Source organism: Schistocerca serialis, chromosome 10, assembly GCF_023864345.2.
Source record: "Schistocerca serialis cubense isolate TAMUIC-IGC-003099 chromosome 10, iqSchSeri2.2, whole genome shotgun sequence".
NCBI lineage: Eukaryota > Metazoa > Arthropoda > Insecta > Orthoptera > Acrididae > Schistocerca > Schistocerca serialis.
The window spans coordinates 184,776,367-184,801,868 of record NC_064647.1 but is presented as its reverse complement, the minus strand read 5'-3'; the positions used below and the strand labels follow the sequence as shown (position 1 = coordinate 184,801,868).

Genomic DNA, 25,502 nt, shown 5'->3' with positions numbered 1-25,502 from the left:
AGCCGGCACCACATAGGGGCATGCACCTGACCAAATGAGTATGTATGTGTGTATGTGTGTGTGTGTGTGTGTGTGTGTGTGTGTGTGTGTGTGTGTGGTGTATGTGTGTATGTGTGTGTGTGTCAAACGTGGTCTCTCATCAATTCATTCAAAACAACCTCTTAAGTAAAATACAGAGAAGGTATAGCGCATATAAGAGACATGTGGGAAGGGTCGTTTGACTCTAGAGTGTAGAAGGCATTTTTCGTAAGTTTCGGTTTGTCCCCTCCATCCACCCCCTACGAAAAAGTTGAATGTTGGAGAAGTCTCTTGTAGGAAATTTAATGTACTTTCACGTGATGTGGTGGGTTTTTGGTGATAATATGTAAATTTCTCAAATTGTAGTGAGTTGGAGAGGGAGTTTCTGACGTTTTCGTGGTAGAACGGAAAAATGGTTGCCATTCAGCACGCATCGGCTCCGATACCTTTCGTCAGGAGAACAAACGTTGTGTGCGTGGGGTTGATCTGATATTCTTCAGCTCAAGGCATCAGAAATACGGTCTGCCAATCAACATTGCTCTTCTAAAACGGGAGAATGACGTTACGTTTAAGGCAACCAATCCAGAAATCTATAGTATCGTGAAAATCTCTGAAACTGCGTGCTATGTGTAAAGAATGCGTAGGTTGGAGGGTCCCACACAATGCAGCGGAATTTGCTTTTAAGCTGAACACGGGGTCGTTCCCCCTTTCACTCGGGCACACGCTGTTTGCTCCCTGGGCGGCTGAGGTTGACTCGTCCTCTGAAGGGACCGGCCTCCCGGTGTGTGGTCTGCCTCTCTCGAACTAAAATCTCCTGTGACCGTCGTGTCTTGAATGTACCGGGTGATCAAAGAGTCAGTGTAAATCTGAAAACTGAATAAATCACGGAATAATGTAGATAGAGAGGTGCAAAATTGACACACATGCTTGGAGTGACATGGGGTTTTATTAGAACAAAAAAAAAAAAAAAAAAAAATACAAAAGTTCAAAAAATGTCCGACAGATGGCGCTTCATCTGATCAGAATAGCAATAATTGGCATAACAAAGTAAGACAAAGCAAAGATAATTTTCTTTACGGGAAATGCTCAATATGTCCATCATCATTCCTCAACAGTAGCTGTAGTCGAGGAATAATATTGTGAACAGCACTGTAAAGAATGTCCGGAGTTATGGTGAAGCATTGGCGTCGGATGTTGTCTTTTAGCATTCCTAGAGATGTCAGTCGATCACGATACACTTGCGACTTCAGGTAACCCCAAAGCCAATAATCACACGGACTGAGGTCTGGCGACCTGGGAGTCCAAGCATGACGAAAGTGGCGGCTGAGCACACGCTCATCACCAAATGACGCGCGCAAGAGATCTTTCACGCGTCTAGCAGTATGGGATGGAGCGCCATCCTGCATAAACATCGTACGTTCCAGCAGGTGTTTATCAGCCAGGCTGGGGATGATGCGATTCTGTAACATGTCGGCGTACCTCTCACCCGTCACGGTAGCAGTTTTGCTGTCCAGCACCATCTGTCGGACATATTGTGAACTTTGTTTTTTTTTTTGTTCTAATAAAACCCCATGTCATTCCAAGCATGTGTGTCAATTTTTACGTCTCTATCTACATTATTACGTGATTTATTAAGTTTTCAAATTTATACTGACTTTTTGATCACCCGGTATGTGTGTACGCCAGCCTCGAGTATTTCAACCCCGGTGCGCACTTGTTATTTGCATATCGTTTACATGAATTCATACAACATTGACTTTATCTTATCTAGTTCGGGTTCGAATGAAGCGTCTTGATGTTCGGAATATGATTGTGAGGGCGGAATATGTAAGCAATGAAGGTCAGGAGACCACGACGTCTTACAACGTGACTAGTACATCTTGTGCGGAATTTCGTTCACTGTTAATTATTTGTGGTCATCCTCAAAAAACGTATAGTGTTCGAGATATACACGAAAATTTAAAAAAATGCGAAAATTTTAATTTTTTGGGTTATTCTTTGTGTTACTGACTACTTACAATGCAGCAAACATGACATTCGGATTCAGTATCCCCAAAAACATATCAACCGTTGAGAAAAAACATACAACAGTTCTGTTACGAAAAAGAATGTTTTTAACCACCGTATGAACGAATTACTCGTGGGAACTAATATCTACATCTACGTGATTACTCTGTTATTTATTGTAAAGTGCCTGGCAGAGGATTCAATGAACCACCTTCAACCTGTCTACCGTTCCACTCTAGAACGGCGCGCGGGAAAAACGAGCACTTAAATTTTTCTGTGCGAGTCCTGATTTCTCTTATTTTATCGAGATGATCATTTCTCCCTATGTAGGTGGGTGCCAAGAGAATGTTTTCGGAACCGGAGGAGAAAACTGGTGATTGAAATTTCATGAGAAGATCCCGTCGCAAAGAAAAACGCCTTTGTTTTAATAATTGTCAATCCGATTCACGTATCATGCCTGTGGCACTATCTCCCCTATTTCGTGATAATACAAAACAAGCTGCCCTTCTTTGTACTTTTTCGATGTCATCTGTCAGTCCCATCTGATGCGGATCCCACACCGCACAGCAATACTCCAGAATAGGGCGGACAAGCGTGGTGTAATCGGTCTCTTTAGTAGACCTGCTGCACCTTCTAAGTGCTCTGCCAATGAAGCGAAGTCTTTGGTATGCTCTACACATATGTGATCGTTCCAATTTAGGTTATTTGTAACTGTAATCCTTAAATATTTAGTTGAATTTGCAGCCTTCAGATTTGTGTGACTTAACGCGTAATCGAAATTTAGCTGATTTCTGTTAGTACTCAGGTGAATAACTTCACACTTTTCTTTATGCAGGGTCAATTGCCACTTTTCGCATCATACAGAGGATAATGTTTATTATAGTTTATTGTTTCTGCTTTCTGCGTTTTGCAATAAAGTATATCAAAAGCACTTTAGTGATTACCAGTTTAACAATAAATTTAATTCTGTTTACCTCAGAATAACAAGAACAAGTTCATATCGTTTAACATAACGAAATAAGGTTATAATTTGATTATGTGGTCAGCTGAACTATCCAAATTTGGGTCGATCGTCCCACGTGCTACACACTAGGTCAAACTCTATCTATCTCTTTACAATTACGCTAGCGGATGTAGCTGCGAGGGCAGACATGTACTGGAATTAAATCGTTAATGTGGGAATATGTTACATAGTAATCAGTACTGACATGTTTACAAGGCAAAAATTTATGGTAGAAAAAACCAAATTATTTTCAATCTTGGAAACTGAATGGATTTTTTTTATTTCAATGTCGATAAATAATTAAAATTGTCTGTCGTGGTTTCGTAGTGATTTCTTTTGTAGTACACGATTTATTGTCACGAATTTAACGTCATTAAAAAAAGTTGCAATATAGCTGAGCATTTTCTAACACAGGTACGTTTCAGTCGCAGCTAGACTGCTGTTGATGGTAGTCTTCTTCTCTGCTAGTAGGGTTCAAACCACGGCCATTCAGGATGCCTCCCGCTCCTGAAACAGAGATATGACAGTTCCAAAAGTATCAATAAAAGCAGAGGCTATTAATGAGGGAATAATTTTATTACTATTGATTTTTTTGCAAAAAAACTCAGCAAATGGAATCACTTCGTTAGATTTTGTATGTTATCACTATCCAGACAACTTGCAAGTCTCTGGCACTGCGTGACGTAATCAGCACTAATGCTCTTCAAGGGCCCACTACGTTCTTCTGGCACTGCTCCAGTGGGACCACCTTCACGTCAGAGTTACTGTAGTTCGATTTTCAAATCATCGTATTTGGTAAGTTTTTAACTTATTTTTTTGTCGGTTCTGCTATCACCTGAGATAGATGATCTACAGATTCTGTTTCTTCACTGTTGTGATTTCTGGTGAACTGTTTGTCAGCATTCCATCTGTTTGCAGTCGGAAGTCGCACAGTAATTTGGCACGTTCGTGTTCGACAACTTCTACCGTTTTGTGGTTCCACCACTTACTTGCCATCAGAAGATAGCAATTTTGGCACAAGTTCCAGTGGATCATTTCTTCCACACCATTGTGCCTCTGCTTGTAATAACCTGAGAGGTGTTACTAGTAACAGCTCAAGATGCGGTCTATTGGTTTCTCAGCTTACGTGCGGAATCTGCACTTCGGTTATTATGCCAATTCCTCCATTCCGGCTTTGATCCTGTTGGTTTTTATGTTCCTGTTTTATAATTATGTTCCTCTGATATTTTTATTATTATTCCCGAATGAGATTTTCACTCTGCAGCGGAGTGTGCGGTTATTTTAAACTTCCTGGCAGATTAAAACTGTGTGCCAGACCGAGATTCGAACTCGGTTTCGCAGGAGAGCTTCTGTGAAGTTTGGAAGGTAGGAGACGAGGTACTGGCGGAACTGAAGTTCTGAGGAGGGGGCGTGAGTCGTGCTTGGGTAGCTCAGATGGAACCCCGGTTTGAGTCCCGGTCGCAGCACAAATTATGCCGGCACGGTAGCTCAGCGTGTTCGGTCAGAGCTGCTCGCCCTTTGTAATAAAAAAAAAACCTGAGTAAAGGAATCAATGATCAACTTGAACGGATGTCATGTGACGTCCGTCCAGACCAACCGAAAAAAAAGATGGTAGAGCACTTGCCCGCGAAGGCAAGGTCCCATTATTATTATTATTATTACGATTAATATTAAACAGACACTCAATCCTTTGTAATCGAAATGTCTAAGGTTTTGTTGCATCTATTTGTGTTAGTACCTAGTAGTTTTTTTATATCGAGTCTTGTAGTGTTCGTTCCTACAGAATAAGTTTAAAAGCTCTAACAGTCAAGTCTGAAAGTAGATAAGTTAAGCGAACAAATACTTTATTGGAAAGATGTAATAAATTATATTGTGAATAAAATACTATGATGTAGTTACCCAGGTTGTGAGTGTTCGCTTCCCAATCTGCCTTTACGTCCCTTGTCCAACGCCTCCAGGGTTTCCATGTCTTCTGGAGAGAGCTCGAAATCAAATACCTGTAAGTTAGTAAATTATTTATTATTTTAATTGCCGGCCAGGGTGGCCGAGCGGTTCTAGGCGCTACAGTCTGGAATCGCGCGCCCGCTACGGTCGCAGGTTCGAATCCTGCCTCGGGCATGGAATTGTGTCATATCATTAGGTTAGTTAGGTTTAAGTAGTTCTAAGTTCTAGGTGACTGATTACCTCAGATGTTAAGTCCCATAGTGGTCAGAGCCATTTGAACCATTATTTTAATTGGCTTACGTTTTCCACCGGCAGATAATTTACTATCAAGGACTTGAAAAATGGCTTAGAACTGGAATTACGTAGTAGCACGAAAATTTAAAAAAGGTAACAGTTACATGTATCACGGAATCATTCAAAACGTGAAAGCAACTTTGGAAGCACGGTCAATAGAAATCACAGGAGACTGTGGGGTAGCACTAGTGATTTGGACAGTATACAACAATGAGTAAATACTAGAGTATGTATATAACAATGAGACAGTATGACTGCTGTAATGTCCTCATGGTTGTAATAGACTCTAGACTCAAAACACAGCACTGGTGCAGATCAAGCTGCACCAACTTATCGAGACTCATTACACTGTGTTTCTGCATTAACACCCCATGTTACCCCCTCATACAACACCCTCTAATCGACGCTCATTACCCTGTACTACTGCATTAACCCTCTGTTACCTCTACGTCTCACTGTCTTATTGTCTTACCCAGCCTTTAACCTCTCGATCCAGGTGCTATCCTCAGTTATTCCAGTGCTACTCAATTATCCCACCATAATCCCCTTTGGTTCGTTCCTTCACTTCTATTTTATCTATTACTCCCCCTATTACCACCCCATCATTGAAAGTAAATGTCACATTACTACATTACTACTTACCTCCTTTCATTGCAGGAACTGTTTGTTACCCCAGTTACGGCAATGTTACTACATTATGCCATCTGTGTTCTTCATTTAGCAACTATTAGTGTACTACATGCCTTATCTGTCCATTATCCATAGAAACTGTTGCTTTACTACATTTCTTCGCACCTCTTTTAACCAGAGGATCTGCTTGTTGTCGACGCAGCTCTACTATAATCTCATTACCCCACTATGATCCCCTCTAACTCTTTTCATTTCTTCTATGTCATTCCTTTAACCCCTGTTCTGCCTCCTGATTACCAAAAGTTACCCTCGCCCTTTTATGTTATCCATACTTATCCCGTATTTCTACACCAAGTAATAGAAACAATTTCTATTTATTTTCAACTGACTTAACGTCGAACATCTCGGCAACAGATATTTTGATGCCACCCTTTATAGAAACGCTACGGTTAGGTTTCATATAGACCATGCAAAATGAGTTACTTCTCTTAATAACTCCCATAGAAGTGTTACGTCTGGAGTTTTAGAAACCAGGGAGATCCTTTTATAGGAAATGCAGAATATCATAAATTCTGAACAGCATCATACTGGTGCATACTCACCGCGAAGTTCTCTTCAACGCGAGTGGGGTTGGAGCTCTTGGGAATGACAGCGACCTCCAACTGCATGAGGAAGCGGATCAGTACCTGGACAGTGGTCTTGCCGTGCTTCTGCGCTATGCGCTTCACAACTGGATCTCCCAGCAGGTCATACCTCGGCAGTCTGGAATTTGCAAATGTAAACAAAACATTATGACCACTGGTTAACACGTGGCTAAATGCCGACTTGTGGAGCTGCAGTCACGTGACGTGTCAAACAACATATGTAAACAGAGCAAGACGAATGGACAATAATTCTAGTGATGGTATGGGACGCAAATGGTGACATCCACTGACAAAAGAGTCATTGTCAAAAGGCTGATTGCTGTGGCTAGGGACGGGAAACGGGGAAGCTGGTCGTCTGTTTGTGTACCACTGTTGTGACATCTATAGGAAGTGGTTGAAGGATGTTGGAAACGTGAGAAGGTAGCAAGGTGTTGGATGTCCGCTCATCAACTCAGAATATGGAAGTCGGAAGCTGGACCATTCTGCAAAGCAAGACACATGGTGATCTTTGCCAGATTGGTCGATAGAGTCGAATGCTGTTGCAGACACAGGTACTGCAGAACACGCCTTTCAGCGCAAATTGTTGAACGTGGGGTTCTGCAGCAGTCTTCCCATGTTGACCCAACAACATGAGTAATTGCGAATGCTATGAGCACAAGGTCACTAAGATAGGCAGTGCATGGACAGAAAGGTTTCGCCTCATCTGGCGAGTCACGTAATGTGTTAAACCTGGTTCGCAGGAGAGCTTCTGTGAAGTTTGGAAGGTAGGAGACAAGGTACTGGCAGGAGTGAAGCTGTGAGGACGGGGCGTGAGTCGTGCTTGGGTAGCTCAGATGGTAGAGCACTTGCCTGCGAAAGGCAAAGGTCCCGAGTTCGAGTCTCGGTCCGGCACACAGTTTTAATCTGACAGGAAGTTTCATATCAGCGCTCACTCTGGTGCAGAGTGAAAATCTCATTCTACCCTCAGTTTATTATACATGTTTAAAGTCGGTGATAGGCATAAATGGTAGTCCGAAATCGTATTGAATGCTTTCTCAGAAAATTACTTTGAATAGTTAGTTCAGGAGCCCACTCGAAGTGTAAATGGTTGCGGAAACATACATGGCCTCTTAGCAACAAATAATCCTGAGCAAATAGGGAACATCATGACGGATAGAGATATTAGTGACAACAAGCTTTGTCGTAGCGTGACTGACTAACGTATTATCAAGACCAATCGAAAACACACACAAAATACATCTGTTTAATAAAGCATTAAAAAATTCACTTGTTGGTTTACGAAGTGATAGTTTTCACTCCTTACAATCTGACTGTGTAAGGATAGCCCACATGTAGTTTGAACTCAAAGCAATAACATCGACGGCAATTGATTATAACAGTTTCTACAATGCAACTCTGTCTCGAAATCTGGCATCGGTCTGTTTCCCGTTACGAACAAAATTATTGTTAATCCGAATGAGTATAGTCCGTTATTCGTTGTATCGATAGATATTAACAGCGACAGTTAAACACGAAGAATAAACACCAAACAAACTGCGGCTCAGTAGCGCAAGGTGGTTGAGGGTAGCAAAAAGTGTGGGCCAGGTTAGTGCTGTCGGTGCTCGAATACTGGTTAATATACCTTTTTTGCTGTCCCAGGTGTATACATACCGATGAAACAAGAATCGCGCTACACTAATCTGGAAACGTAACAAATGGGCACGTGAAATTCAGCTTTGAAGATCATTTGTTTGTAACAGGAAACAAATCGACGTTTTCTGTCGACACTGGTGTCGCTTGGAAGGCTTGATGAGCACTGTTTCATTGGGCTGACTCCAAGCACACAATGCAAAACGAAATTGCAAATATCTGCTGAGACACCGCTCGCGCTATTCGTCCACGAGACTCAGAGGGCCACAGACACGGGTTCCCAGCTAGATGCCGTGTTTCTTGACTTCCGCAAGGCGTTTGATACACTTCCCCACAGTCGTTTAATGAACAAAGTAAGAGCATATGGACTATCAGACCAATTGTGTGATTGGGTTGAAGAGCTGTGATTGGATTGATGAGTTCCTAGAGAATAGAACTCAGCATGTCATTCTCAGTGGAGAGAAGTCTTCCGAAGTAAGAGTGATTTCAGGTGTGCCGCAGGAGAATGTCGTAGGACCGTTGCTATTCACAATATATATAAATGATCTTGTGGATAACATCGGAAGTTCACTGAGGCTTTTTGCGGATGATGCTGTATCGAGCGGTTGTAACAATGAAAAATTGTACTGAAATGCAGGAGGATCTGCAACGAATTGGCGCATGGTGCAGGGAATGGCAATTGAATCTCAATGTAGACAAGTGTAATGTGCTGCGAATACACAGAAAGAAAGATCCTTTTTCATTTAGCTACAATATAGCAGGTCAGCAACTGGAAGCAGTTAATTCCATAAATTATCTGGGAGTAGGCATTATGAGTGATTTAAAATGGAATGACCATATAAAATTAATCGTCGGTAAAGCAGATGCCAGACTGAGATTCATTGGAAGAATCCTGAGGAAATGCAGTCCGAAAACAAAGGAAGTACACTTGTTCGCCCACTGCTTGAATACTGCTCACCAGAGTGAGATCCATACCATTTAGGATAGATAGAAGAGAGAGAGAAGATCCAACGAAGAGCAGCGCGCTTCGTTACAGGATCATTTAGTAATCGCGAAAACGTTACGGAGATGATAGATAAACTCCAGTGGAAGACTATGCAAGAGAGACGCTCAGTAGCTCGGTACGGGCTTTTGTTGAAGTTTCGAGAACATACCTTCACCGAGGAGTCAAGCAGTATATTGCTCCCTCCTACGTATATCTCGCGAAGAGACCATGAGGATAAAATCAGAGAGATTACAGCCCACACAGAGGCATACCGACAATCCTTCTTTCCACGAACAATACGAGACTGGAATAGAAGGGAGAACCGATAGAGGTACTCAAGGTACCCTCCGCCACACACCGTCAGGTGGCTTTCGGAGTATGGATGTAGATGTAGATGTAGATGCAGAAAATTCGCGTGACAACTCTTAGGAGAGGTGCCTTGCGTACTGATGAGCCATAACATTATGACCACCTGCTTAATAGCTTGTTTGTCCACCTGCGGAACGAAATACATCACTGATTATAGGTATCAGTGGTGCGGCAGTTCGTTGGTAGGTTTGTGGACGTATGCGGCATTATAGTACAGTGAAGAGCCAAAGAATCTGGAATAGCTGCCTAAAATAATGTAATGTCCCCGCGAACACGCAGAAGTGCCGCAACACGAAGTGGCGTGGACTCGACTGATGCATGAAGTAGTGCTGGGGGGAACTGACACCATGAATCCTGCGCGGCCGTGAGAGTACGAGGCAGTGGAGATCTCTTCTGAAGAGAACGTTGCAAGGAATCCCATATATGCTAAATAATGTTCATTTCTGGAGAATCTGGTGGCCAGTGGAGGTGTTTGATTTCAGAAGACCGTGTCTGGAGCCATCTGTACCAATTCTGGAAGTGTGGGGTGTCGCATTGTCGTGCTGGAATTGTCCAGTCCGTCGGAATGCACAGTGGACGTGAATGGATGCAGGTGATCAGACAGGATGCTTAGGTGCGTGTCTCTTGCCAGAGTCGTATCTAGGCATGTCATGGGGTACCATATCACTCCAACTGCACACGTCCCACACTATTACAGATACTGCACCAGCTTGAACAGTCCCCCGCTGACATGTAGAATTACGGGATTCATGAGGTTGTCTGCATACCCATACACGTCCAACTACTCGATAGAATTTGAAACGAGACTCGTCCGGGCAGGCAACATGTTTCCAGTCATCAACAGTCCAATTTAGATGTTGACGGCCCCAGGCGAGGCATAAAGCTTTGCGTCGTGCAGTCATCAAGAGTTCTGGAGTGGGACTTCTGCTCTGAAAGCCGCTATCGGTGATGTTTCGTTGCATGGTTCGCACGCTGACACCAGCATTGAAATCTGCAGCAATTTGTCGAAGGGTTGCACTTCTGCCACGTTGAACGATTCTCTTCAGTCATCATGGCCCGATCTAGCAGGATCTTTCTCCGGCCGCAGCGATATAGGAGATTTGATGTTTTACCTGGTTCCTGATATTCCCGGTACACTGGAAAATCGCCACTTCATCACTACCTCGGGGGTGTTGTGTCCCACCGCTCGTGCGTCGACTATAACACAACGTTCAAACTCACTTAAATCTTGATAACCTGCCATTGTAGCAGCAATAACCGATCTAACTACTGCACCAGGCACTTGTTGTCTTATATAGGTGTTGCCGACCGCAGCGCCGAATTCTGCCTGTTTACGTAGCTCTGTATTTGAATACGCATGCCTATACCTTTCTTTGGCGCTTCAATGTAGTCTAGGCACAGGTCATGTAATTCGCATATATAACGGGCCGCTGATTTACGTACACGGTGATGCCACCCGATAGCGACAGAGATGGGTTCCGCAGGTTTTAGTGCAGGCGAATTTGATCGCTGAAACATCAACGTAAGTTCATGCTCCTCAAAGCATTGTAGCACAGTATTTATCATTTCTGGGATGCCTTGCAACGTTCTGTTCAGAAGAGATCTCCACTGCCTCGTACTCCGACGCAAGGACAACTGTACTGCTGAAAAATGACATCGCAATGGGGCAAGACATCAAGCATGAAGGGAAGCAGGTGGTTCGCAGTTGCTTCCATGTCCTCGATTATTACTACAGGTCCCATGAGAGCGCAGGACAATGTCTCCTATCATAACACTGCTCCAATCAACCTGTGTTGTGGCGCGCTCCACGTTTCCAGCCACCATTAACCTCGATGAAGGTGTTTGTGGAGACGAGCAGCGACCTAGTGTAGCAAAAATGTGATTCATCCGGAGAGCCTACAAGTTTCCATTGATCGACGGTCGAATTCCGATGATCCCGTGCACATTGAAAGTAACTGACGATGTAGTTGGGTCAACATGCGGACATGTAGGGGTGGTCTGCTGCGGAGCTGTATGTTCAATAACGCACGATGAACGGTGTGCTCCGAAACGCTTGTGCGTGCACCTTCATTGTCCTCTTTCTGCAGAGATGCCATAGATGGCCACCTATCCAACTTTACAGAAGACAAGCCTCCGAATCCGACGCTCTGGGAAGAGTCTTGGAGATCCAACCACTTGGTGCCTAGTTAAAGTTTCTCTAGAAGAGCGTAGCGTTCCAAAGGATTGGAAAAGGGCACAGGTCAACCCCGTTTTCAAGAAGGGACGTCGAACAGATGTGCAGGACTCTAGACCTATTTCTCTGACGTCGATCAGTTGTACAATTTTGGAACACGTATTATGATCGAATATAATGACTTTTCTGGAGAGTAGAAAAATACTCTGTAGGAATGAGCATAGGTTTCGATAACGACGATCGTGTGAAACCCAGCTCGCGCTATTCGTCCACGAGACTCAGAGGGCCATAGACACGGGTTCCCAAGTAGATGCCGTGTTTCTTGACTTCCGCAAGGCGTTCGATACAGTTCCCCACAGTCGTTTAATGAACAAAGTAAGAGCAAATGGACTATCAGACCAATTGTATGATTGGATAGAAGAGTTCCAAGATAACAGAATGCAGCATGTCATTCTCAATGGGGAGAGGTCTTCCGAAGTGCCGCAGGGGAGTGTCGTAAGAACCGTTGCTATTCACAATATACATAAATGACCTTATGGATAACATCGGAAGTTCACTGAGGCTTTTTGCGGATGATGCTGTGGTATGTTGATAGGTTGTAACAATGGAAAATTGTACGGAAATGCTGGAGGATCTGCAACGAATTGACGCACGGTGCAGGGAATGGCAATTGAATATCAAAGTATAATGTGTTGCGAATACACAGAAAGAAAGATCCTTTATCATTTAGCTACAATATAGCAGGTCAGCAACTGGAAGCAGTTAATTCCATAAATTATCTGGGAGTAGGCATTAGGAGTGATTTAAGATGGAATGATCATATAAAGTTGATCGTCGGTAAAGCAGATGCCAGACTGAGATTCATAGGAAGAATCCTAAGGAAATGCAATCCGAAAACCAAGGAAGTAGGTTACAGTACACTTGTTCGCCCACTGCTTGAATACTGCTCACCAGTGTGGGATCCGTACCAGATAGGGTTGATAGAAGAGATAGAGAAGATCCAACGGAGAGCAGCGCGCTTCGTTACAGGATCATTTAGTAATTGCGAAAGCGTTACGGAGATGATAGATAAACTCCAGTGGAAGACTATACAAGAGAGACGCTCAGTAGCTCGGTACGGACTTTTGTTGAAGTTTCGAGAACACACCTTCACCGAGGAGTCAAGCAGTATATTGCTCCCTCCTACGTATATCTCGCGAAGAGACCATGAGGATAAAATTAGAGCCCACACAGAGGCATACCGACAATCCTTCTTTCCATGAACAATACGAGACTGGAATAGAAGGGAGAACCGATAGAGGTACTCAAGGTACCCTCCGCCACACACCGCCAGGTGTCTTGCGGAGTATGGCTGTAGATGTAGATGTAGTTTCGGTGCCCTCCTACCTCTCAGCGAAGATGCTCAAGACAGCAGCACGTGAATATTCGACCAGTTTGGCCGCTTTGCGATAATAATCGGTCACAGGCTCCGCGTAAAAATAATCTGTATTTTGTCAAAGTTGCTTATCCGCGGGGTTTTCCAGTTTGCAGACCATACCTTCGCTGGGGTGATTCCCCGTCCGTGTCTGGACCGTTTACTTACTTTTGTTACCGCGCCACGTGCCATAACGCCACCAGGCGCGATCCAACGTCGCGGTGGGCATTGGTCATTAAGCTTTTGCTTGCCAATGTATATGTAATATAGAAAGGAGAAAAGTTGTTGCCAAAAATCTCTAAACGTACTTGACCGATTAACCTCAAATTTTTACGCGCATTTCTGATAAATATTGAGTCAGACATAGACCATATTTTTTGTAAACAACAATGCACAGGTTTGTTTTAAAGCTGACTGCGAGACTGATAATACTGTACTGTGCTCTGCGGTGAAAACGTGGTTTTGTTTTCTGTTTTGCACTCAGTTTTAACTACGATGGTAGGAAATTTAAACCGTTAGACGATTGTTTCTCAAACATATGCATTATTTTTCGTTTTATATACGTGATAAATTCAATACGTAACAATTTGCCGTTTTGTTTTCTTCCTCACAGTCAGTTGTCACAGAAAACAGGAAAGCTGTAGTCCTGGATTATTGGTTTATGATTAGAATACTACTATGGAATCTGAATTTTTGGTAACAGCCGGCCGAAGTGGCCGAGCCGTTCTAGGCGCTTCAGCCTGGAACCGCGCGACCGCTACGGTCGCAGGTTCGAATCCTGCCTCGGCCATGGATGTGTGTGATGTCCTTAGGTTAGTTAGGTTTAAGTAGTTCTAAGTTCTAGGGGACTGATGATCTCAGATGTTAAGTCCCATAGTGCTCAGAGCCGTTTGAACAATTTTTTTCAGTAACAATAAACAAGGCTTAATGCCCGAGAGAGATGGGAAGAGGAAATGAACAGAGTGGGGGGAGGAAATGGAAATAATGAAAGGAGAGATGGACAGAGAGATGATGTTGGAGGAGATGAAGAGAGAAGGGGATGGCGAAGGAGTTGATGAAGGAGGATGAGAAGGAGTTGGTGGACAGGCAGAGGGGGCAGGAGGAAGAGATGGACGAAGAGTAGTGGATGAGGAGATGGGCATAGAGGGGAGAGAAGGTGATTAGGACGTATATACAATTCCCTTACGTTTATGGCAGTAGCGTTAGTCACTTAATAATGACAGGGTTACCGATCCAGAATGTATCCCAGTCAGGTATTTTTCAGAGTACGCTGATACAGTACAGTCATACTTAGCAATCAAATACGTTTTCTTGTCGAAAGATGTGTATCTAGAGATTGGGAAGTTGCTCGACACACCAGTACCCAAGAAAGAAAATAGGAGTAATCCGCTGAATTAGAGACCCATGTCACTAACGTCGATTTGCAGTGGGATTTTGGGACATATACTGTGCTAGAAAATTATGATGTACCTCAGAGATAACGATTTATTGACAAATAGCCAACTCGGATTCAGAAACTATCGTTCTTGTAAAACACAACTAGCTCTTTATTCTCAAAAAGTAGTGAGGATGTCAAATTGAATCCATATTTTTAGATTTCCAGAAGGCTTTTGACACTGTTCCTTACAAGTGGCTTCTAATCAGTTGTATGTCTATGGAGTGTAGCCTCATTTGTGTGACTGAAATCATAATTTCCTATCCGTAGTAATTGACGGAAAACTGAAGTAACATCTGGCGTGCCCCAAGGAAGTGTTATATGGCCTCTGATGTTCCTGATCTACATATACGATTTAGGAACAAATCTGAACAGCCTTCTTAGACAGTTTGGAGATCATACTGTCATTCACAGACTTGCAGAATCATCAGATGATCAGAATCAGCTGCAAAATGATTTGGATAAGATATCTGTATTGTGCAAAAAGTGGCAGTTGACTATAAGTAATGAAAAGTGTGAAATCATCCACACGAGTGCTAAAAGGAATCAGCTAAATTTCGGCTACACGAAAATCACACAAAGCTAAAGGCTTTTAATTGAATCAAATGTAAATTCAACCAAATACTTAAGGATTACAGTTATGAATAACTTAAGCTGGAACGATCACATAGATAATGTAGTGGGGAAAGTAAATCAAAGACGGCGATTTGTTGACAAAACACTTCGAGATGCAACAGGTCTGTTAAAGAGAGTGCTTACACCACGTTTGTCCGACCTCTTCTGGAGTACTGCTGTGCGGTGTGATAGCCGGATTGGCACTGGACGTCGAAAAAGGTCAAAGAAGGGCAGCTCGTTTTGTATTATAGCGGAGAGAGCGACTGGGATATGATACGTGAATTGGAAAGGCAATCAATAAAATAAAACATTTTTTTTATTTTGTAAGATCTTCTCCCGAAATTTAAACTATCAATTTTCTACTCAGAGTGTGTAAATATTTTTTCGTGCCCACCTCCATGCGGAGTAATGATAATCATAAGAAAATCGATGGTCGGAAGTGTTCGTTTTCCCTGTGCATTGTTCGAGAGTTGAACGGTAGATATAGCTTGAAAATCGTTCGATGAACTCTCCGTCAGGCACTTACTGAAACTGTAGAATTGACATGTAGATTAATATGCACCCGTAGATGTCGACTGTTGGCACCAGCTAAAAATTGTGTTGTGCCTTCCATACACCTACAATAATAAAATGATACACTCCTGGAAATTGAAATAAGAACACCGTGAATTCATTGTCCCAGGAAGGGGAAACTTTATTGACACATTCCTGGGGTCAGATACATCACATGATCACACTGACAGAACCACAGGCACATAGACACAGGCAACACAGCATGCACAATGTCGGCACTAGTACAGTGTATATCCACCTTTCGCAGCAATGCAGGCTGCTATTCTCCCATGGAGACGATCGTAGAGATGCTGGATGTAGTCCTGTGGAACGGCTTGCCATGCCATTTCCACCTGGCGCCTCAGTTGGACCAGCGTTCGTGCTGGACGTGCAGACCGCGTGAGACGACGCTTCATCCAGTCCCAAACATGCTCAATGGGGGACAGATCCGGAGATCTTGCTGGCCAGGGTAGTTGACTTACACCTTCTAGAGCACGTTGGGTGGCACGGGATACATGCGGACGTGCATTGTCCTGTTGGAACAGCAAGTTCCCTTGCCGGTCTAGGAATGGTAGAACGATGGGTTCGATGACGGTTTGGATGTACCGTGCACTATTCAGTGTCCCCTCGACGATCACCAGTGGTGTACGGCCAGTGTAGGAGATCGCTCCCCACACCATGATGCCGGGTGTTGGCCCTGTGTGCCTCGGTCGTATGCAGTCCTGATTGTGGCGCTCACCTGCACGGCGCCAAACACGCATACGACCATCATTGGCACCAAGGCAGAAGCGACTCTCATCGCTGAAGACGACACGTCTCCATTCGTCCCTCCATTCACGCCTGTCGCGACACCACTGGAGGCGGGCTGCACGATGTTGGGGCGTGAGCGGAAGACGGCCTAACGGTGTGCGGGACCGTAGCCCAGCTTCATGGAGACGGTTGCGAATGGTCCTCGCCGATACCCCAGGAGCAACAGTGTCCTTAATTTGCTGGGAAGTGACGGTGCGGTCCCCTACGGCACTGCGTAGGATCCTACGGTCTTGGCGTGCATCCGTGCGTCGCTGCGGTCCGGTCCCAGGTCGACGGGCACGTGCACCTTCCGCCGACCACTGTATTGTGGAGACCTCACGCCCCACGTGTTGAGCAATTCGGCGGTACGTCCACCCGGCCTCCCGCATGCCCACTACACGCCCTCGCTCAAAGTCCGTCAACTGCACATACGGTTCGCGTCCACGCTGTCGCGGCATGCTACCAGTGTTAAAGACTGCGATGGAGCTCCGTATGCCACGGCAAACTGGCTGACACTGACGGCGGCGGTGCACAAATGCTGCGCAGCTAGCGCCATTCGACGGCCAACACCGCGGTTCCTGGTGTGTCCGCTGTGCCGTGCGTGTGATCATTGCTTGTACAGCCCTCTCGCAGTGTCCGGAGCAAGTATGGTGGGTCTGACACAACGGTGTCAATGTGTTCTTTTTTCCATTTCCAGGAGTGTATTATAAATTTGTTTCGTTTGTGATCTACAGTGAGTCATAGGATACCTCCTAGTACCGTGTCGTACCCTATTTTGCCCGGTGTCGCGCAGTAACTCGACGTGTCATGGACTCAAAAATGGCTCTGAGCACTATGGGACTCAACTGCTGTGTTCATAAGTCCCCTAGAACTTAGAACTATTTAAACCTAACTAACCTAAGGACATCACACACATCCATGCCCGAGGCAGGATTCGAACCTGCGACCGTAGCGGTCGTGCGGTTCCAGACTGTAGCGCCTTTAACCGCTCGGCCACTCCGGCCGGCTCATGGACTCAAAAAGCCGTTGAAAGTCCGCTGCTGAAATGTTGAACCACACTGCCTCTATAGCCGTCCATAACTGCCTGTCGCCGGTGCAAAGTTTTGTGTGTGAATTGATCTCTCGATTATATCCCATGTTGAGCGATCTTGGTGGCCAAATCAGTCGCTCGGATTGTCTAAATGTTCTCCAGTCCAACAGCGAACGATTGTGGCCCAGTAACGTAACCATCTCCAGTCAATGATCGGTTCAGGTGGACCAGAGGACTCAGTCCATTCCACGTAAACACAGTCCTAACCATTATGGAGCCACCACCAGCTTGAACTGTGCTTTGTTGACAACGTGGGTCCATGGCTTCGGGGGTCTGCGCCAACTAGAATCCTGCTATCAGCTCTTGCCAACTGAAATCGGGACTCATCTGACCGAGCCACGATTTTCCAGTCACCTAGCGTCCAACCGTTACGGTCGCGGGTCCAGGAGAGGCGCAGCAGGCGATGTCGTGCTGTTAGGAAACACATTGGCGTCGGTTGTCTGTTGCCAGAGCCCATTAACACCAAATTTCACAGCAGTGTCGTTAGGGATACGTGCGTCGTACGTCCCACAGTGATTTCTGCGTTTATTTCAAGCGGCCTTGCTTGTCTATTAGCACTGACAACATTGAGAAACGCCGCTGCTCTCGGTCGTTAAGTGAAGGCGTTGTCGGTGGTGAGAAATACAGTATTGGCCATTAAAACTCCTACACCACGAGGATGACGTGCTACAGACGCGAAATTTAACCGACAGGAAGAAGATGCTGTGATATGCAAATGATTAGCTTCTCAGAGCATTCACACAAGGTTGGCGCCGGTGGCGACACCTACAACGTGCGGACATGAGCAAAGTTTCCAACCGATTTCTCATACACAAACAACAGTTGAGCAGCGTTTCCTGGTGAAACGTTGTGATTCCTCGTGTAAGGAGGAGAAATGCGTACCATCATGTTTCCGATTTTGATAAAGGTCGGCCCGCCGGGGTGGCCTAGCGGTTCTAGTCGCTGCAGTCTGGAACGGCGCGACCGCTACGGTCCTGCCTCGAACATCGATGTGTGTGATGTCTTTAGGTTAGTTAGGTTTAAGTAGTTCTAAGTTCTAGGGGACTGATGACCCATAGCGCTCAGAGCCATTTGAACCATTTTGATAAAGGTCGGATTGTATCCTATCGCGATTGCGGTTTATCGTATCGCGTCATTGCTGCTCGCGTTGGTCGAGATCCCATGACTCTTAGCAGAATATGGAATCGCTGGGTTCAGGAGGATAATACGGAACGCCGTGCTGGATCCCAACGGCCTCGTATCGCTACCAGTCGAGATACAGGCATCTTACCCGCATGGCTGTAGCGGATCGTGCAGTCACGTCTCGATCCCTGAGTCAACAGATGGGGACGTTTGCAAGACAACAACCATCTGCACGAACAGTTCGACGACGTTTGCAGCAGCATGGACTATTAGTTCGGAGACCATGGCTGCGGTTACCCTTGATGCTGCATCACAGACAGGAGCGCCTGCGATGGTGTACTCAACGACGAACCTGGGTGCACGAATGGCAAAACGTCATTTTTTCAGATGAATCCAGGTTGTGTTTACAGCATCATGATGGTCGCATCCGTGTTTGGCGACATGGCGGTGAACACACATTGGAAGCGTGCATTCGTCATAGCCATACTGGCGTATTTGCCAGCGTTATGGTATGGGGTGCCATTGGTTACAAGTCTCGGTCACCTCTTGTTCGCATTGACGGCATTTTGAACAGTGGACGTTACATTTCAGATGTGTTACGACCAGTGGCCCTACGCTTCATTCGATCGCTGCGAAACCATACATTTCAGCAGGATAATGCACGACTGCATGTTGCAGGTCCTGTACGGGCCTTTCTGGATACAGAAAATGTTCGACTGCTGCCCTGGCCAGCAAGTCCTCGAGATCTCTCACCAATTGAAAACGTTCGATCAATGGTGGCCGAGCAACTGGCTCGTCACAATATGCCAGTCACTACTCTTGATGAGCTGTGGTATCGTGTTGAAGCTGCATGGGCAGCTGTACCTGTACAGGCCATCCAAGCTCTGTTTGACTGAATGCCCAGGCGTATCAAGGCCGTTGTTACAGCCAGATGTGGTTGTTCTGGGTACTGATCTCTCAGGATCTATGCACCCAAATTAGGTGAAAATGTAATGACATGTCAGTGCTAGTATAATATATTTGTCCAATGTATACCCGTTTATCATCTGCATTTCTTCTTGGTGTAGCAATTTTAATGGCCAGTAGTGTAATACTCGAAATTTGGTATTCTCGTCACACTCTTCACGCGATGGATCTCGTCTAGCTCCAACTGCCATTCCGCGTTCAAAGTCTACTAATCCCGTGGTACGACCTTAATCGCGTCGGAAAGCTTTTCACATGAATCACCCGATTACAAATGACAACTCCGCTAATGCACTGCCCTTTTATACTTGTACGCGATACTACCGCCATCTGTTTATGTGCATATCGCTATCCTATGAATTGTTGTTGAGAAATATGTAGCGTATGTTGTTGAGAAATATGAAATCAAGTCGTAAGCAGCGCGGTTGCGTCACCGTTTAAATGCAGCACTACCGTAGTTCCCCAGTTTTCTCCGTCGTCACGCTCAGCTAGTATGGCGTGGTATGGTGGTGGGGTAAGAGTGCATCCAGGCAAGAGGGCTACTGTACACGCGCAAGAGCAGTGTTTGCTTGATGAATTCTTGGCTGTCCCTCCTCTAGAGGATTGTTTGGAAAACGAATTTTCACTCTGTAGCAGTATATGCTTATTTACACTTCCTACCAGAGTAAAACTGTGTGCTGATCCATGTCCTGAGACCTCGTCTGCCGCATGTATGTCTCGCGATCTGCCCTCATAGGTGCACTTCCTCCAGCTACTCTCACCTACCTTCCAGCAATGGCAGTAGTCTGAGGTATGCAGGGGGACGTCCGTCAACTTTGCAACGTAGGAGAGCAGTGGGGGCATTAGCACAGTTGGTGGAGCATGCCCCAGTGAAAGGCAAGAAGCCATGTTCAACAACCAGTCTGTCACACAGTAATAATCTACCTTGAAGTATCAAATGTAGATGCGTAATAAAATTGGTTGTAGAAAATCGACTATGAAAAAAAAAAATGAAGTCCCATGCTTCTTTACAGAGCGTAGGGGAACGATGCGGGAGACCCGCACCGCTTTACTAGGCAAGGTCCTAATGGAGGTGGTTTGCCGTTGCCTTCCTCCGACCGTAATGGGAATGAATGATGATGATGAAGACGACACAACAACACCCAGTCATCTCGAGGCAGGAAAAATTGCTGACCCCGCCGGGAATCGAACCCGGGACCCCGTGCTCGGGAAGCGAGAACACTACCGCGAGACCAAGAAAATCGACTATGGAGAGACAATATGTCAGTTTTTGCGAAAGTCCTCAGGTTTCAAACTGATAACAGATGTGACTCTATTATCGTACAGAAAGGATCTTATTATCTTCGGCGAAACATTCATGAAACTATTTATGTAGTGACTTGCATTTCCAGAAGCTCATCTGTAGGGACCAATTTCAATTATTTTGTAAGATCGAATGTAACATCTTCATTTGAAATGGCTTGGTCCGTATCTTGTTATCTGTTCTACAATTCGCATTTCAGTGAACTAAAACGTATTTTGTGCTATTATTTTTATAACGCTTCTTTGATTTGCTAGAAAGCTGTTCATTTAGTAGTGCACAGAGCACTGAAGAGTTAATTGGTGGCTGAGATGTTTTTTTGTAGAGAAACAGTCTACGAATTCTTACACTAGCAAAGCAGAACGCAGTAAAGAATATTTTTCATGCAGACACTGGAATCTCATGGGCAGTTGTCTTTACGTTGAGCCTAGTGGAGATGCATAGAGAGCCGCACTAATCCTCCAACCAACAAGAGATCCATCTCATTCCATTCTAAGGTGAGTGTTGATGATTGGTGCTGCGCAGCCAAGAATGATTAGGTGTCTGATATGAATCATACTACGATATATGGTTTTAGCATCTCGTGCTGCAACGCTTATATCGATTAGAAGTAGGTTTATATTACACTACAAGCCATTAAAATTGCTACACCAAGAAGAAATGCAGATGATAAACGGGTACACACTGGACAAATATATTATACTACAACTGACATGTGATTACATTTTCACGCAATTTGGGTGCATAGATCCTGAGAAATCGGTACCCAGAGCAACCAACCACCTCTGGCCGTAATAACGGCCTTGATACGCCTGGGCATTGAGTCAAACAGAGCTTGGATGGCGTGTACAGGTACAGCTGCCCATGCAGCTTCAACACTATACCACTGGCGTATTGTGACGAGCCAGTTGCTCGGCCACCATTGACCAGACGTTTTCAGTTGGTGAGAGATCTGGAGAAAGTGCTGGCCAGGGCAGCAGTCGAACTTTTCTGTATCCAGAAAGGCCCGTACAAAACCTGCAACATGTGGTCGTGAATTATCCTGCTCAAATGTACGGTTTCGCAGGGATCGAATGAAGGGTAGAGCCACGGGTCGTAACACATCTGAAATGTAACGTCCACTGTTCAAAGTGCCGTCAATGCGAAGGTGACCGAGACGTGTAACCAATGGCACCCCATACCATCACGCCGGGTGAGACGCCAGTATGGCATGACGAATACACGCTTCCAATGTGCGTTCACCGCGATGTCGCCAAACACGGATGCGACCATCATGATGCTGAAAACAGAACCTGGATTCATCCGAAAAAATGACGTTTTGCCATTCGTGCACCCAGGTTCGTCGTTGAGTACACCATCGCTGGTGCTCCTGTCTGTGATGCAGCGTCAAGGGAAACCGCAGGCATGGTCTCCGAGCTGAGATTGTCCATGCTGCTGCAAACGGCGTCGAACTGTTCGTGCAGATGGTTGTTGTCTTGGAAACGTCCCCATCTGTTGACTCAGGGATCGAGACGTGGCTGCACGAGCCGTTACAGCCATGCAGATAAGATGCCTGTCATCTCGACTGCTAGTGATACGAAGCCGTTGAGATCCAGCACGGCGTTCCGTATTACCCTCCTGAAACCCAACGATTACGTATTCTGCTATCAGTCATTGGATCTCGACCAACGCGAGCAGCAATGTCGCGATACGACACACCGCAATCGCGCTAGGCTACAATCCGAATGGCAAATGGTTCAAATGGCTCTGAGCACTATGGGACTCAACTGCTGAGGTCATTAGTCCCCTAGAACTTAGAACTAGTTAAACCTAACTAACCTAAGGACATCACAAACAACCATGCCCGAGGCAGGATTCGAACCTGCGACCGTAGCGGTCTTGCGGTTCCAGACTGCAGCGCCTTTAACCGCACGGCCACTTCGGCCGGCGCTACAATCCGACCTTTAACAAAGTCGGAAACGTGATGGTACGCATTTCTCCTCCTTACACGAGGTATCACAACAACGTTTCACCAGGCAACGCCGGTCAACTTCTGTTTGTGTATGAGAAATCGGTTGGGAACTTGCCTCAGGTCAGCACGTTGTAGGTGTCGCCACCGGCGCCAACCTTGTGCGAATGCTCTGAAAAGCTAATCATTTGCATATCACAGCATCTTGTTCCTGTCGGTTAATTCTCGCGTCTGTAACCCGTCATCTTCGTGGTGTAGCAATTTTAATGGCCAGTAGTGTATGTAACTTTGTGACTGTAATTATCAAGATTTTATTCTTTGTTAGTTATGGTCATTGATTTGTGACAGAAAGTTTAAAGTTTGTAATATATATATTAATGAAAAAAGATAAATGATTGTTTAAAACAATGAAATTTTATAATATGTGCAAGTTTATAAGATAAACAATGTGTATTGGAAGCTGGTTCTTGCTTAGGGCACTTGTATTGTAAAATGTAAAAGAGGTAGGGAAGTCCCTCCTCAACGGAAGTGGCATGGCGCGATCTAAAAGGTGGTTTTGGCGGTCGAACTGGGCGGCTCCTTGTTGTGAGCGGTACGCAGTCAGTGGCTAGCCGTTGCACGGTACACATCGACGGTGCCAAGGGAGGCAATTAGAAGCCGCTTCGCAAGGAATTTTGCCTCGGATTTGGATTTGCCTGTTGCTTGGTACTCTCGGCAATAAGGAATGGCTCTAATAATTTAAAAATCCGTCGCCAAGAAGAAATTTTATAGAGCATTCAAACATCAAGAGTCGTGATTACAATTAGCCGCCACGTCACTTGCCAACACAACTTCGCCAATGGTCCACCAACTTCATGCATACAGACATATATCACAGCATGGACCAGTTAATTTGTGTGAGTGATTTTAATAATAATCCAAATGTTATAAATCTGTGTTTGGGACCGTATCTTCTATCCTGACAATGAACCTATGCAGGGTCCTCTGCTAAGTGTTTATGAAACCGAGTAACCCATTTCAAATGAACTAGTCGTTTATTTATGTTTGTCAAATGTGCAACGATTAGCAAAAGTTGGAGTTCGTTAGAATTTTGCTAAAGTACTCTTAGTTTATTGCAAAGTATCGTTTTGCAAAAATTTAGTGCCAGCCTGTGTAAATGTTTCTGTCTAAAATACCTGCTTCACAGGTTAAACTTATTTGAAACATAATTTAGCCTTGATTACTATCATGAACGTTTTTTTTTTTTGAAGATACAGTATCAGTTTATGCGTCCCCACCATATTCTTCTCATATTAGAAAGATAACTGGAATATAATTGCTGCCACGCGGGCTTAGCCGAGCGGTCTAGGGCGCTGCAGTCATGGACTGTGCGGCTAGTCCCGGCAGAGGTTCGAGTCCTCCCTCGGACTACTAAAGGAAACAAATATAAGCAGAGGCATACAAACAGTGTATTTATGATATTATTTATCTTTATTTGGCAGAAGCCTCTTCTGGCCAATTTCAGTTCTGCAATTCTTCCACGAACATTTCAGTACTGATCCAAGCAATAATCTTATTAGCTCTTATTAGTGTGAATTTGGTACAATTTTGCTTTTTATTTTTACTATTACGTGCATAATTGGTGACTGCTGGTACATATAGCTCAGAGTGCCCTGTGTCGATTTGTATCCTATGTCCTATTCAAAGGGAAATCTTAATGAAAGTCACTTCAACAACAAATATTCAATTTTCTTAAACATATATTTTCAAATTAATGTGCCCAATTAGGCTGGCGACCGTTCCATTTTTCATTCGTATATGAATTTTACTACTTTCATTAACCCCAAAAATTAAAGTCTGTTTAGTTTTTTCTATTAATTGCAATAGATTGAAAATTACAGTCCAATACCCTTATCAATTAGACGAACACGCGCTCAAAATTCCAAAATCCTTTCAGAGGATACGGCAACGGCCTTGCCGCAGTGGTTACACCGGTTCCCGTGAGATCACCGAAGTTAAGCGCTGTCGGGCGTGGTCGGCACTTGGATGGGTGACCATCCAGGCCGCCATGCGCTGTTGCCATTTTTCGGGCTGCACTCACCCTTGTGATGCCAATTGAGGAGCTACTCGACCGAATAGTAGCGGCTTCGGTCAAGAATACCATCTTACGACCGGGAGAGCGGTGTGCTGACCCCACGCTCCTTCTATCCGCATCCTCCTCGGAAGATGCCACGGCGGTCAGATGGTCCCGGTAGGCCACTCGTGGCCTGAAGACCGAGTACTTTCAGAGGGTAACATTAGCTTATGTCATGGTAGGCTAATATTATAATGGGTCTTCAGTGTATTAATAGCTCCACAATGAGTTCTCATAGCAACGTCATGACCACTTTACTGAGTCGCCAAAAGTCACAGGAAGGTTTCTCCAATTTGAAAATTGCCACGAACAGGCTCCGAGTGTTACGGCTTGATACGGCATATGTCATTAGCACGGACATGATACCTGAACAGTGTGTTACACATTGAATAATGCAGACGTCACATGATGACGCACAGCTCATAGTCCATCCAAAACCACACGAGAATTTGTGTTTTTGAGATC

The 25,502-nt window shown here is 44.9% G+C and overlaps 1 protein-coding gene and 1 pseudogene across 1 annotated transcript in view; one reads left to right on the top strand and one right to left on the bottom strand.

The window, feature by feature from the left end:
* Positions 1 to 3,442: 3,442 nt before the first annotated feature.
* The window catches only part of LOC126425004 (1,5-anhydro-D-fructose reductase-like), a 51,549-nt gene continuing 29,489 nt past the window's right edge, over positions 3,443 to 25,502 (bottom strand). Inside the window, exons 5-7 of the mRNA XM_050087903.1 lie at positions 6,499 to 6,658; positions 4,928 to 5,025; positions 3,443 to 3,535 (exon numbers count right to left, since the gene is read on the bottom strand). Coding sequence (XP_049943860.1) covers positions 3,493 to 3,535; positions 4,928 to 5,025; positions 6,499 to 6,658 — 301 coding nt within the window. The 3' untranslated portion in view covers positions 3,443 to 3,492. The remainder of the gene's footprint in view (positions 3,536 to 4,927; positions 5,026 to 6,498; positions 6,659 to 25,502) is intronic.
* Positions 24,868 to 24,985, top strand: LOC126425657 (5S ribosomal RNA; annotated as a pseudogene).